At 46.1% G+C, this 13855-nt stretch overlaps 2 protein-coding genes across 2 annotated transcripts in view; both read right to left on the reverse strand.

Moving 5' to 3' along the window:
• Positions 1-10592, reverse strand: part of LOC145350500 (uncharacterized) — a 34785-nt gene extending 24193 nt beyond the window's left edge. The window contains exons 1-5 of the mRNA XM_080199698.1: positions 10532-10592; positions 8907-9254; positions 8216-8560; positions 2151-2194; positions 869-964 (exon numbers count right to left, since the gene is read on the reverse strand). Coding sequence (XP_080055824.1) covers positions 869-964; positions 2151-2194; positions 8216-8560; positions 8907-9254; positions 10532-10592 — 894 coding nt within the window. The remainder of the gene's footprint in view (positions 1-868; positions 965-2150; positions 2195-8215; positions 8561-8906; positions 9255-10531) is intronic.
• A 1425-nt stretch (positions 10593-12017) lies between these two features.
• Positions 12018-13855, reverse strand: part of LOC145350501 (basement membrane-specific heparan sulfate proteoglycan core protein-like) — a 138735-nt gene continuing 136897 nt past the window's right edge. The window contains exon 10 of the mRNA XM_080199699.1: positions 12018-12376. Coding sequence (XP_080055825.1) covers positions 12018-12376 — 359 coding nt within the window. The remainder of the gene's footprint in view (positions 12377-13855) is intronic.

Below are 13855 nucleotides of genomic sequence, written 5' to 3' on the forward strand. Positions count from 1 at the left end.
ATTGGAAAGTGGAGATAGTAATTCACCAGCACACTCAGCCAATGACATGAGAATCCAGTGGGAAATCCAACATGATTGGATATTTGTTTCGTCACCCAGCCCATTCCCATTGCTTGTGATTGGTGGATAGACTTGTCAATACAATACATGGGACCAATGAAATCGCAGAAAGCGGAAAACTTTGAGCATGTGGTGAATGTTGATCCTCAGACATATCCCAGTGCATTGTGGGGAGAGATATTTACCATGTACGTTGAGTCCAAGTCTGCTGGAGAATCTTCCAATTTCTGTAACAAGATGTAAACTGTAAAGATTAGATCAAGGAGTTATTGTAAAAATGGGAAAGTAATAAATCCTGATGACAAAGGGTCAGGAATTATAATCTGGAGACATTTATATTTCCAGGAATCTGCTGATTTCGAAAACACTTTAATTCAGTAAGTGGTAAAGTACATGTGGTGACTGTCCCTTTAAAGGGAACACAGCAGCAGAGGGTCACCTGCCTTGAGGCACTGATTGAGACAGAGAGTGGGTCATCACCCCACGGGCTGGAGTCCTACCTTCCACAGAGACAGTCTGAAGACATTGAGGGACTGGGACAGCCGGGGGATTGCCGGTCTCTGCACAGTGTTTCCGAATGAATAATCTCCCTTTGTGTTCCTGACAAAGTCTGTAACGTGCATCATTACAGTTCATTACAAACACAACCTCTCACAGAAACTTTCCAGTGCAGGCAGAGGCCCTTCAGCCCATCGGGTCTGTACTGACTCTCTGATGGAGAATTCTACCCAGTCCTACTCCCTGCCTTATCCTCACAGCCTTGCACATTCTTTCTTTACAGATAGCAATCTCATTCCCTTTCCAATACCTCGATCCAACCTGCCTCCACCTCCCTGGTGCTGAGCTGGAATTCTGAACGGCCACAGTCCCTGCGGTTCTCTGTTAGAGAGAGTGAGAGGGTGATCTGTGAGGAGGATGCAGAGATAAAAGCAAGTGTCCCATTAGCCTTTTTAACTCTCCTATTCACGTGTTCTGTCACCTTCAGGGATCTGTGAGTCAGTGCTCCAAAATCCATCTGTCCCTCTGAGCTTCCAGTGTCCTGCCATTCATTAATGCTGGCCTAACCAGTGACACCCACATCCCGTGAAAGCAATCTCATCTCTCTTTCACACATCTCCAATTCTCACTTTGATACAACGGGAGGGAGAGCCTTCCCTATACTGAGGGTGCATTGTGGGTCGGAATGGAGTTCCTCGAGAGAAGCAGAGGTCAGGCAGCAGCCAGGAGAAGGACAGAGTACAGGTGAATCTGACCAACCTATTCCCAATAGTTCCTCATGAGTGAGGGGGGTGTCTCTGCATGATGGGGTGTGGGTGTGTGTGTTTGTGTCATTGAGTCATAGTAGTTTACAGCATGGAGTCAAGCCCTTTGCCTTAACTTGTCCATACTACACAGTTTTTACCACTGAACTAGTCCCAATTGTCTTTGTTTAGCCCAATCCCTCTATCCCCATCTTACCTATCATGTGGAGTTGCCGGCGTTGGACTGGAGTGAGGGTGCGTGTGTGTGTGAGTGAGTGGGTTGTTGTGTATGTGACGGGGTGCATGTGCATGGGTGTGAGTGTGAGTGTGACGCTGTGTTTGAGGGGGTGTGTGTGTGAGGATGTGTGTGTGAGGGTGTAAGTGGGGGTGTGTGTGAAGGGTTGTGTGTGGGTTTATGTGTGGGAATGTGTGAGAGTGTGGGTCAGTGTGTGTGTGTGAAGGTGGGTGTCGGGGGTGTGTTTGTGGTGGAATGGGAAGTTGTGAACATTCCTCTCCAGGTTGAAGTTAACTTTCGGAGTTAATGATAACTCGAGTTTCCTGCAGTTTCTTCGGAAATTGGTTCTCACAAACCAAAGGATTTGGAAAAGATGCCGCCACATTCTTCAAAAAGAATTGAAAAGTGCTTCTGCTGACAGACAGGTGGTGTGGGGAACTCAGTGCAGGTTGTTCTCACTCTCCTGTCTGTAACACTGCAATGATTTGTCATTCTTCCAGTAATATGGATGGTGCTCCTGTGGAATACAATGTGCTGCCTATTTTGGAAGCAGTTTGCAAAGCTGAAGTATGAAAAATACAGTAAAACACAACAGCTGGACGACATTTCCTTACCAAGGCAGAAGAAGCTGCTCCTCGTTTGCTGCGCTGGGTTTGATCTAAAAGGAAACACAACGATGTTACTTCCGAATAGATCCACGGAAAGATGGAGCTTTTTAAACTTGGAATGAGAGCGATTGGAAAATGCCCGTGTCACCTTGGGCAGTTTTCTCAGAGTGAAGCTAATGGGGGAGATGGGGATTATTCTCCATCAGCTGCACTGTCTTCAAAAACTCATCATCCAAATCAGAATCTCACACAACAGGAGGAGGCCATTCGTCCCATTCAGCCTGTACTAGCTCATTAACAGAGCCATTGTGCTTCATCCCACATTCCTGCTTTTTATACACAATCCTGGAAATTCCTCATCTTCCAGCACTTGTCCAACTCTCTTTTCCCATTATTTCTGGAATCAGCTTCCACCACATTCCCAGCTCGAGTATTCCACATCCCGACAACTCTCATTTCTCCCCATCTGCCCTCTAGATCTTTACCCAGTGATTTGAAATCGATGATCGCTGGTTACTGATCCGTTCACCAGAGGGAATAGATTTTCTCTCTATCAAAACCTCACCATCTTTAAACTCTTTACTGGGTCAGATCTGAACCTTCTCTATCCCGAGGAATCCCTCTGTGAACGGACAATGTGCTCCATCTACAAAGGCATGATCACTACATGCTGGTGACACAGAGGAGGCTGTTCCTTTCTGGAAGTTTCTATCTCTTTGGAGCCACTGGCTGCAGCATTGCCAGACTGAGGGGGTGTTTCACAGTGCAGCGACAAGGCTGGGGGCAGCCTCCTGCCATCTTCATTCTGTAGGATGTAGATTTACAACCTTTAACAGGAAATTCTGTCAGTCAGACAATGAATTGGTCAAATTATTAGCAAGTTAATTACATCACAAAGCTATCCACATCAAAGGGACATCTGGGATTGAGAGTAATTCCTGCCAAACTTTGCAATAATGGTTGAATTAGTTTACTTACTATCCACTGTTGCGGACACAGGGTTCTGGTCTCCATCAGGATCCCTAAAGAAATGCCACACATTAGCTTCATTGAGGCTTTACCACAGAACAGCGCTGTAATATTCACACTCTGGGTGGAGATGCAGTTTAGATTTATCAACATGGATTTCCCATCTGAGTTTTTTATGGAAGATTTCACGGATGAACAAGATCGATCGATTCATTCCCTCAATAAACAGAACTTGCTCTAGCAATAACACAAAGAATTTGACCAAAATCAGAAGGCATGCTGGGAAGCTTGATCAGGATGGGTAAATATGATTGGATTGTTTCCTTGTGGGGAGGGTAATGGCTGAAGGAGGCTGCTTACACAGAGTGTCCATTCGAACTGTTCTCACTTGGTCTGAGCATCATGAGGGACTGTGCAGCGAGCGAGACACAGGCATGAAACCAGCGCTCTGATCGAGTTCATTTGGTGGACTCGGTGGGGAATTATCCAGCACTTATATCCTGAGGGTGATGTTTCGTACTTTAACTGTTCAAACCTTCCTGACTCTCAGCAGCAGTTAGGTGCCTGTTGGTCAGTGCTGGAGTCAGTGTGATGCTGTGACAGTTGGAGATGACTGGCACCAGTTGAGTATCTGGACATGTGTGGCTCTCATCAGTAGCAGGTCACTCCCCGTGAACTGTACACTACAAGGGAAAAGTCACTCCTCACTAAAAGCAGCAAGTTAAAAATCGTGCCCCTGTCCAGTTACAGCAACAGGCACAAGATGAATCATATTTACCTTGGTGTGGAGTTCCTTGCTGAACAGAACCTCTTTTTCACAAGATAACCCGTGAGAGGAGCAACGCAGAATAAGACAACCGAGGCCAGAATGATAGCGAGGATTAACACAACGGGATCTGAAGTACAGAGATTGTTGTAGGATGATTCTTCTGTAAAATGTCAGAACGTTACACACACTACAGCTTCAGTTTGAGTAATGTACATCGACCGGAATGGAAATAAAATCAGACAGAACCTGTTTCCGTCAGTTTCTGCTGAACACATTCGGGTAAAATTGTCCCTTTCATACGGGGCAAGTTAACAGCCTGGAATGAAAGGCCAGTGCCACAGAATGGCTTCTTCCTCTAACATTGTTGCCTGTTTTAATGGATCTGAAACAAGTCCAAAGATCAGTCGTACAGCAGGGCAGAGACCCCTGATCCAATGGCAGTTTGCACCAATACCAAAGAATCGCAGGGGAACATTCAAAAAAATCCCAGAACTTCCAAACGCTTGTTTGTGTGAAGTTGGGAGGATGAGGAATGATCCGCCTTCCCCTGCCTGTCCACACTCACCAAACCTCACTCACTCAGCAACCATCTCTCCAGTGCTGCACCCAGAGGGATGTGGATGCTCCATTGTTAAATACATTTAAGGCTGGAATAGGGAGATTTTGCTCTGTCGGGGAATTCAGAGATACGGTGACAGAGAGACGGGGTTTAACTAGAGTTGGCAGACGCACCTCTGCAATTTCAACCCCAGGAATTAAACTTGAAGTTGGGTACATTTCTTCCATCGACAATGTGCTGAAGTTAGTATTGATTTGGAAGCTCCATTGTCTGTCTCAAGTATAACAAAAGGATGCTGATGATATCTAAAGGTCGATGGAAGGAAAAAAAAGGCCCAGCTAGAGTGGACGTGGTGAGGATGTTTCTACTAGTGGGAGAGACTGGAACTCGAGGGCACAACCTCAGAGTGAAGGAACACTCCTTTAAAACTGAGATGAGAAGGAATTTCTTCAGCCAGAGAGTGGTGAATCTGTGGAACTCATTGCCACACAGGGTTGTGGAGTCCAGGTCATTGAGTGTCTTTAAGACAGAAATAGACAGGTTTTTGATCAGTAAGGGGGTCCGGGGATATGGGGAGAAAGCAGGAGAATGGGGATAAAAATCCTATCAGCCATGATTAAACGGGAAAGCAGACTCGGTGGGCCGAGTGGCCTAATTCTGCTCCTATATCTGATGGTCTTATGGTCGTATGGTGAGCAGGCAGTGAATGGAGTTGCAGCCCAAGATCAGCCATCATTTGTAGTGGAGTTCCCCAGGGCTGAGTGCTGGGATCTTGCTTTTCCTCAGATACATGAATGACCGAGCCCTTAGTGTACAGAGCACAATTTCAACATTTATGGGTGATCTGAAACATGAGAACATTGGAAACTGTGAGGAATATCGTTTGGAAATTCAATAGGACAGAGACAAAATGTTAGAGTGGGCAGACAGGTGGCAGATAAAGTTCTACACGGAGAAATGTGAGGAGATACATGTCGGTGGGAAGAACATAAAGAGACAATGTAAATAAGGGTTACAGATCTAAAGGGGATGCAGAAACAGAGGCAGCTGAGTGTGTGAATGTATAATTCATTGAAGCTGACAGGACAGGTGGAGAGAGCAGTTAATAAAGCACACAGTCTCCTGGGCTTTGGAGAAGGTTTGAAGAAATTAGGACTGATTTACATGGGGCAGAGAAGGCAGAGAGGAGATTTGAACCATCGAACCACAGAACACTACATCACAGAAAGAGTCCCTTTGGCCCTTCTTGGCTGTGCCAAATCATTTTTCTGCTTCGTCCCACTGACCTGTACCTGGACCATATCCCTCCACACCCCTCTCATCCATGTACCTGTCCAAGTTTTTCTTAAAAACTTGGATAGGTACATGGTAGGCTTCTGCAGAAAATGCAGATGTATGGGATTGTGGGTAATCTAGGAAGTTGGATCAGGAATTGGCTATCAGATAGGAGACAGAGGGTGGTGGTTGATGGTAAATATTCATCATGGAGTTCAGTTACGAGTGGTGTGCCTCAGGGATCTGTTTTGGGGCCACTGTTGTTTGTAATTTTTATTAATGATCTGGATGAGGGCATAGTTGGGTGGATTAGTAAATTTGCTGATGACACCAAAGTCGAAGGTGTGGTGGATTGTGAGGAAGGGTGTCATAGTCTGCAGGGAGACAGATAGGTTGCAGAGCTGGGCCGAGAGGTGGCGGATGGAATTTAATGCGGAGAAGTGTGAGGTAATTCACTTTGGTAGGAGCAACAGATGTGTCGAGTATAGGGCTAACGGGAGGACTTTGAATAGTGTGGATGAACAGAGGGATCTAGGTGTATGTGTACATAGATCCCTGAAAGTTGGGAATCAAGTAGATAAGGTTGTTAAGAAGGCGTATGGTGTCTTGGCGTTTATTGGTAGGGGGATTGAATTTAGGAGTCGCAGCGTCATGTTGCAACTGTACACTACTCTAGTGCGGCCGCACTTGGAGTACTGTGTGCAGTTCTGGTCCCCGCATTACAAGAAGGATGTGGAGGCGTTGGAGAGGGTGCAGAGGAGGTTTACTAGGATGTTGCCTGGTATGGTGGGGAGGTCCTATGAGGAGAGACTGAGGGATTTAGGGTTGTTTTCGTTGGAAAGAAGGCGGCTAAGAGGGGATCTTATTGAAACATATAAGATGATTAGAGGTTTAGATAGGGTGGATATTGATAGCCTTTTTCCTCGGATGGAGAAAGCTAGTACGAGGGGGCATGGCTTTAAATTAAGGGGGGGTAGCTACAGGACGGATGTCAGGGGTAGGTTCTTTACCCAGCGGGTGGTGAGGGATTGGAATGCCCTGCCTGCTGCAGTTGTAAATGCGTCTAGTTTGGGGGTGTTTAAGAGATCTCTGGATAGGTTTATGGACGAAAAGGGATTGGTTTAGGCTAGTGGGTCATTGTTTTTGTAACTGGTCGGCGCAACATCGTGGGCCGAAGGGCCTGTTCTGCGCTGTAATGTTCTATGTTCTATGTTCTATGTTCTATGTTAAATGTTAAAAGTGACCCTGCATTTATCACTTCATCCAGTAGCTCATTCCACATTCCCACCACTCTCTGTGTGAAGAAGCCCCCCTAACATTCCCTCTAAACTTTTCCCCCTTCAAGCTTAACCCGTGCCCTCAAGTTTTTTTTCCCTGAGCCTCAGTGGAATGCATTCACTCTACCTATACCCATCATCATTTTATACACCTCTATCAAGTCTCCCCTCATTCTTCTACGATCCAGGGAATAAAGTCCTAACCTATTCAACTTTTCTCTGTCACTCTGTAACCTGGGGGTTGCCATTGACCAGAAGCTGAACTGGACTAGCCCTGTAAAAGCTATGGTTACAAGAGCAGGTCAGAGACTGGGAATCCTGCAGAGGGTAACTCACCTCCTGACTCCCCAAAGCCTGTCCACCACCTACAAGGTACAAGTCAGGAATGGAATGGAATACTCTCCACTTGCCTGGATGAGTGCAGCTCCAATAACACTCAAGAAGCTTGACACCATCCAGAACAAAGCCAATGTGTTTGATTGGGACACCACCCATCACATTAAACATTCACTCCCATCACCATGGACACACAGTGACAGCCGTGTGTATCATCTACAAAATGCACTGCAGCAACTCACCAAGGCTCCTTTAACAGGACCTTCTAAACCCATAACCTCTACCATTTCTGCGCTCTGTGACTCTGTAACTTGATGACTTTGACTCTAAAAGGACAAGGGCAGCAGGCACATGGGGAACATCACCACCTGGAGGCTTCTCTCCCAGTCACTCACCATCCTGACTTGGAAATATATCACCGTTCCTTCACTGTCGCTGGGTCAGGATCTGGAATTTCCAATCCTGACAGCACTGTGGATGTACCTACACCACATGGGCTGCAACAGATCAAGAGGTTGTTTCACCACTACCTTCTGAAGGGTAACTAGGGATGGACCCTAACCAGTAATGCCCACCAAGAATGAATATAAAACAGAAACAGCTGGAGACAGCACTCTGACAAAAAGCTGAGCAAACAAAGGAGAGGGAGAAAGATTAGAGACAAACAGAAACAGAGAAACACAGAAAATGTCAAAGAATTGAAGACTGAGAAATCAGGAGCGATGCACAATTTTTATTCTTTGACAAAAGTGCATGAGATCACCCAGTCTATTTTGCTAATGTGTTCCCTTTACCCCAGGGGTTTGTGATATTTCTCGCATACTCACTTCCCACACAGTCACAAGTGGTGATGGCTTCAGGAGATTGTTATGTAAACTGGACTTACTGGTTACATTCAGCTGTGTCCCACTGCCACTGATATCTCCCCACACTGAGCAGTAATAGACGGCAGTGTCACTGGGCTGCACCATGGTGATTGTCAGAATGAAGCTGTTATTGGAGGTGTGTCTGGAAGGCTGGAATCGCTCAGTGAAACCTGGGCCCCGGTGTATGTTATTCCCTGTATCCTGTGTTAAAACTCTCTCCCTATCTTTCCCAGGTAGCTCCCGGTACCAGTGAACATCAGTGTGTGTCACTGCGGCGTTCCTCACGGTGCACTGTAACCGTGCAGTCTGACCCTCTGTGACACGTTCCACACTCGGAGACTGGATAAGGACTGGAACATTCACACCTTTAAACAGAGGAAAAAACAAATCAATGAGTGACAGAAACCAGTGAGTTAAATTCAGATCTGAAGATTTCAAATTCCTGTGAGTATTTAAAGGGACAGTCCAGGGAGTAGAGTTTCTGTGTTAAAGTGAGAGAGTATCTGTTCTCCTGATATTTTTGCAGCAGGTTGTAAGACTGGTGTGGCTCATTACTGATTGAGATTTGGAGATGCCGGCATTGGACTGGGGTAAATACAGTAAGAAGTCTGACAACACCAGGTTTGAGTCCAACCGATTTATTTGAAAGCTTCCCATTCTGTATGCTTCCTTTCATTCCAGGCACACACCAGTCACTCAGCATTGACTTACCAGTGACATTGAGCTGGGTCCCTGCTCCATGGATGTAGCTCCACACACTGCATCTGTACACAGCTGTATCACTGAGGGTCACATTCACAATGGTCAGAATGTAGCTGTTGCTGCTGACATTCCGGGAAGGCTGGAAACGGTGGTGGGAATCCCGGGACTTGGTAATGGTGCCATTCACAAACTGGCTGATCAGCCACTCAGTGTGGTAGCCAGCTCTCTGGTAATGCCAGTGGACATCAGTGTCAATCACACTGGCATTGTACATGGCACATTGTAAGTCAACAGCCTGACCCTCTGGCACCTTGCTGACTGTTGGATACTGCATGAGGACTGGGTCAGACAATGGAGCTGTTAATATTGAGAAAGAAAAATCATAGAACTTGAAATGCAACATTTTAGAAATCTTCTTCTGGTTACAATAATGATTTGCAGAGAATTCTCTCAATCTCCCAACATGGAAATTGTTGTTTGCAACGAGGGAGGGAATGAGGGGACAAAAGGGGATCTGCTGCATGTTCTAGAATTTGCTGATATTATCCATTCAGTGCACATTCCCACCCACAGAAAACAAACTATCGAACGGATAAACTTCACAATCTTCACAGCTGATTATTGGAAGAACTCAAGTAATTGTTTAAAAAGATGAATGAAAGGTGAAAGTAAAGGAATGAAGTTTAAAATTTCCTGTATAATAATTACAGCGTGACCACACACGGGCTGATTTACTGCTGCTAATCCTCTTCTTTACCCCATCCTATCAATCTGGCCTGGATTTTCCCCTTCTGGGATTGATGGGAATTGGTAAAAAGAGACACAGGGATCCGGAACTTATCCCTCCATTATCGACCTGTCCTGTCCCCTTCAGTGATCTGTGGAAATTCATTCCAAGATCCCACTCTTCTTTATAACCCTCAAGCCTCCTCCATGCCCCATCATATCCCTCCAGATCCTCATGCTTGCTGCAACTCCATGCCCCTTCCATTGCCCCATGGATGCTCCACACCCACTCTCCCAGTATTCTCCATGCATAGAAGCAATGTGCTACAAACACGTCTGGGAAATCATTGAAATGTTTCTGAAACTGACACAATGAGCAAAGAGGCTTTGAAATTCTGCTTCAGAAAAAAAAGCTATTCATCTTACAACCTCAGAAAAGTGTCAAATAAATATCAATGGATAAAGTTTTATTCCTTTTAACATCTCTTAACTGTGTTCAAGTATACAAACAGGCATTGAAAAACCATAAAAAAGGAAATTCCTGAAACTTCCGAAATGCTGTCATAAATAGGAGCACTTTGCTTCAAACCATGTTAATACTGTCTAATTGATTAGCTCCATAGTCAGTTTGGAACTCAGCCAAGCATCCATAATAAGCCCATCTGATAACTCTATCAACCATAGCATATTGAACAGATAGCCAGACAGTTGTTTCTGGAGATGAAATGACCCGACACGTGGCTCCCAACTCTAAAGAGGCAATTTGGCTCTGCTCCTTCTACAGATCTCAGCCTCAAGCAATGTCTTTCCCAGGATGTAGACATTGTTGCTTCGGCTAATGTATATTCCTCATCCTAAGACTCTTCCTATTCCTGGTACCTAGCAGTGTGCCAAGCTCAAAACCTCACCCATTCCTCCTCCCTGATCACAGCCTCCAGTGCTTCCCTGCTCATTTCTCTTGTCCTCCATCGTATTCCCAGAAACCCCTAATTCCCTGAATCCCACCCTGCTCACTGCTTTCCTCACCATTTCCTCTCCATCCGCAGTCATACCCAGCACAAAGGAAGATGGTTGGAGGTCAATCATCTCAGCTCCAGGACATCACTGCAGGAGTTCCTCAGGGTAGTGTCCTCGGCCCAAACATCTTCAGCTGCTTCATCAATCACCTTCCCTCCATCATAAGGTCAGGAGTGGGGATGTTCATTAATGATTGGACCATTCATTACTCCTCCATTACTGAAGCAGCCTGTTCCTGCACACAGCAAGACCTGGACAACATTCAGACTTGGGCTGATATGTGGAAGGTAACATTTCCCCACACAAGTGCCAGGCAATGAACATCTCCAACAACACAGGATCTAACCATCGCCCCTTCACATTCAATGGCATTTCCATCACTGAATCCCCCACTGTCAACATCCTGGGGGTTACCATTGACCAGAAACTGAACTGGACTAGCCCTGTAAAAGCTATGGTTACAAGAGCAGGTCAGAGACTGGGAATCCTGCAGAGGGTAACTCACCTCCTGACTCCCCAAAGCCTGTCCACCACCTACAAGGTACAAGTCAGGAATGTAACGGAATACTCTCCACTTGCCTGGATGAGTGCAGCTCCAATAAGACTCAAGAAGCTTGACACCATCCAGAACAAAGCCAATGGGTTTGATTGGGACACCACCCATCACATTAAACATTCACTCCCACCACCATGGACACACAGTGACAGCCGTGTGTACCATCTACAAGATGCACTGCAGGAACTCACCAAGGCTCCTTTAACAGAACCTTCTAAACCCATAATCTCTACCATTTCTGCGCTCTGTGACTCGACAACTTGATGACTTTGACTCTAAAAGGACAAGGGCAGCAGGCACATGGGGGACATCACCACCTGGAGGCTTCTCTCCCAGTCACTCACCATCCTGACTTGGAAATATATCACCGTTCCTTCACTGTCGCTGGGTCAGAATCCTGGAATTTCCAATCCTGACAGCACTGTGGATGTACCTACACCACATGGGCTGCAACAGATCAAGAGGTTGTTTCATCACCACCTTCTGAAGGTAACTAGGGATGGACCCTAACCAGTAATGCCCACCAAGAATGAATATAAAACAGAAACAGCTGGAGACAGCACTCTGACAAAAAGCTGAGTAAACAAGGGAGAGGGAGAAAGATGAGAAACAAACAGAAACAGAGAAACACAGAAAATGTCAAAGGATTGAAGACTGAGAAATCAGGAGCGATGCACAATTTTTATTCTTTGATAAAAGTGCATGAGATCACCCAGTCTATTTTTCTAATGTGTTCCCTTTCCCCCAGGGGTTTGTGATATTTCTCACAGACTCACTTCCCACACAGTCACAAGTGGTGATGACTTCAGGAGATTGTTGTGTCAACTGGACTTACTGGTTACATTCAGCTGTGTCCCATTGCCACTGATATCTCCCCACACTGAGCAGTAATAGACGGCAGTGTCACTGGGCTGCACCATGGTGATTGTCAGAATGAAGCTGTTATTGGAGGTGTGTCTGGAAGGCTGGAATCGCTCAGTGAAACCTGGGCCCCGGTGTATGTTATTCCCTGTATCCTGTGTTAAAACTCTCTCCCTATCTTTCCCAGGTAACTCCCGGTACCAGTGAACATCAGTGTGTGTCACTGCGGCGTTCCTCACGGTGCACTGTAACCGTGCAGTCTGACCCTCTGTGACACGTTCCACACTCGGAGACTGGATAAGGACTGGAACATTCACACCTTTAAACAGAGGAAAAACAAATCAGTGAGTGACAGAAATCAGTGAGAGACAGAAATCAGTGAGAGACAGAAATCAGTGAGTTAAATTCAGAGCTGAATGTTTCGAATTCCTGTGAGTATTTAAAGGGACAGTCCAGGCAGTAGAGTTTCTGTGTGAAAGTGAGAGAGTCTCTGTTCTCCTGATGTTTTTGTGTAACAGGTTGTAAGACTGATGTGGCTCATTACTGATTCACAGCAAATACAACACATTGGTATGTTAGCCTTTATAGGAAGGGGTATAGAATATAAGAGCTGGAGTCTAATGCTGCAGTTGTACAGAACGTTGGTTAGGCCGCATTTGGAGTACTGCGTCCAGTTCTGGTCGCCTTACTACCGGAAGGACGTGGAGACACTGGAGAGAGTGCAGAGGAGGTATACCAGGATGTTGCCTGGTATGGAAGGACTGGGGTATGAGGAAAGATTGAAGAAACTGGGGCTCTTTTCCCTTGAAAGACGCCGACTGAGGGGGGATCTAATAGAGGTATATAAGATTATGAAGGGTATAGATAGAGTAAACAGAGGTAAGCTATTTCCTATGATAGAGACACGTAGGACAAGGGGCCATGGACTTAAGGTGAGGGGGGAGAGGTACAACACAGATATTAGAGGGAGGTTTTTCACACAGAGGGTAGTGGGGGTATGGAATGCTCTGCCAAGGAAGGTGGTGGAGGCAAACACGCTAGAGTCATTTCAGAGTAAATTAGACAGGCACATGAGTGGGTTGGAGATGGGTGGATATAGGAGATTGTTTTAAATAAGGTTCATTAGCATTGGGGCGTCCCTGGTAATGTAAATGGGTATGGTATGATAATAAGGTTTTTCTCTTTTCATTCACAGGTTTTAAGTCGGTCCACCTCGTGTCCAACGAGGGGCATACACGTGATGGGTCGTACTGGGGCTGCTCTTGTTTGTTCGAGATTGGCCTCGTGCTTCATGTCGTTAGTGTGTGCCTAAACTGGACCAGATACTGGGCAGGACGACAGCTCAGTGACTATCACTGATTGCTGTGCAGACACATGGATTTGGGCCGGTGTCTGTGGGAGTTTGCGCATTCTCCCCGTGCTTGCGTGGGTTTTCTCCGGGTGCTCCGGTTTCCTCCCACACCCCAAAGATGTGCTGTTAGGCTGATTGGCAGGAATAAATTGTCCCTAAATCAGTTTCCCTCAATCTGGATGGCCATAAAACATTACACAGGGGTCATGGGGGGAGAGGGGGACTGGTGGTGTTGGGATGGCAGCGCGGGCTCGTTGGGCCGAAGGGCCTGTTTCCCGGGCTGATTTTGTTCTTTGTTATTTGTGTGAGGAAATGAGTGAAAATATCTGGGATAAGGATATGAGCTGGGAGAGCAGGATCAGTGTAGAGTGATGTGTGTCTGAATGGGGAACAGCTCCTATTACACTTCCCAATCTCAGCCTCTCCCTGTTCCGATGGTAACCCCAA

This window comes from Carcharhinus amblyrhynchos, chromosome 12 (assembly GCF_965287045.1).
Source record: "Carcharhinus amblyrhynchos chromosome 12, sCarAmb.v2.hapA, whole genome shotgun sequence".
Lineage (NCBI taxonomy): Eukaryota > Metazoa > Chordata > Chondrichthyes > Carcharhiniformes > Carcharhinidae > Carcharhinus > Carcharhinus amblyrhynchos.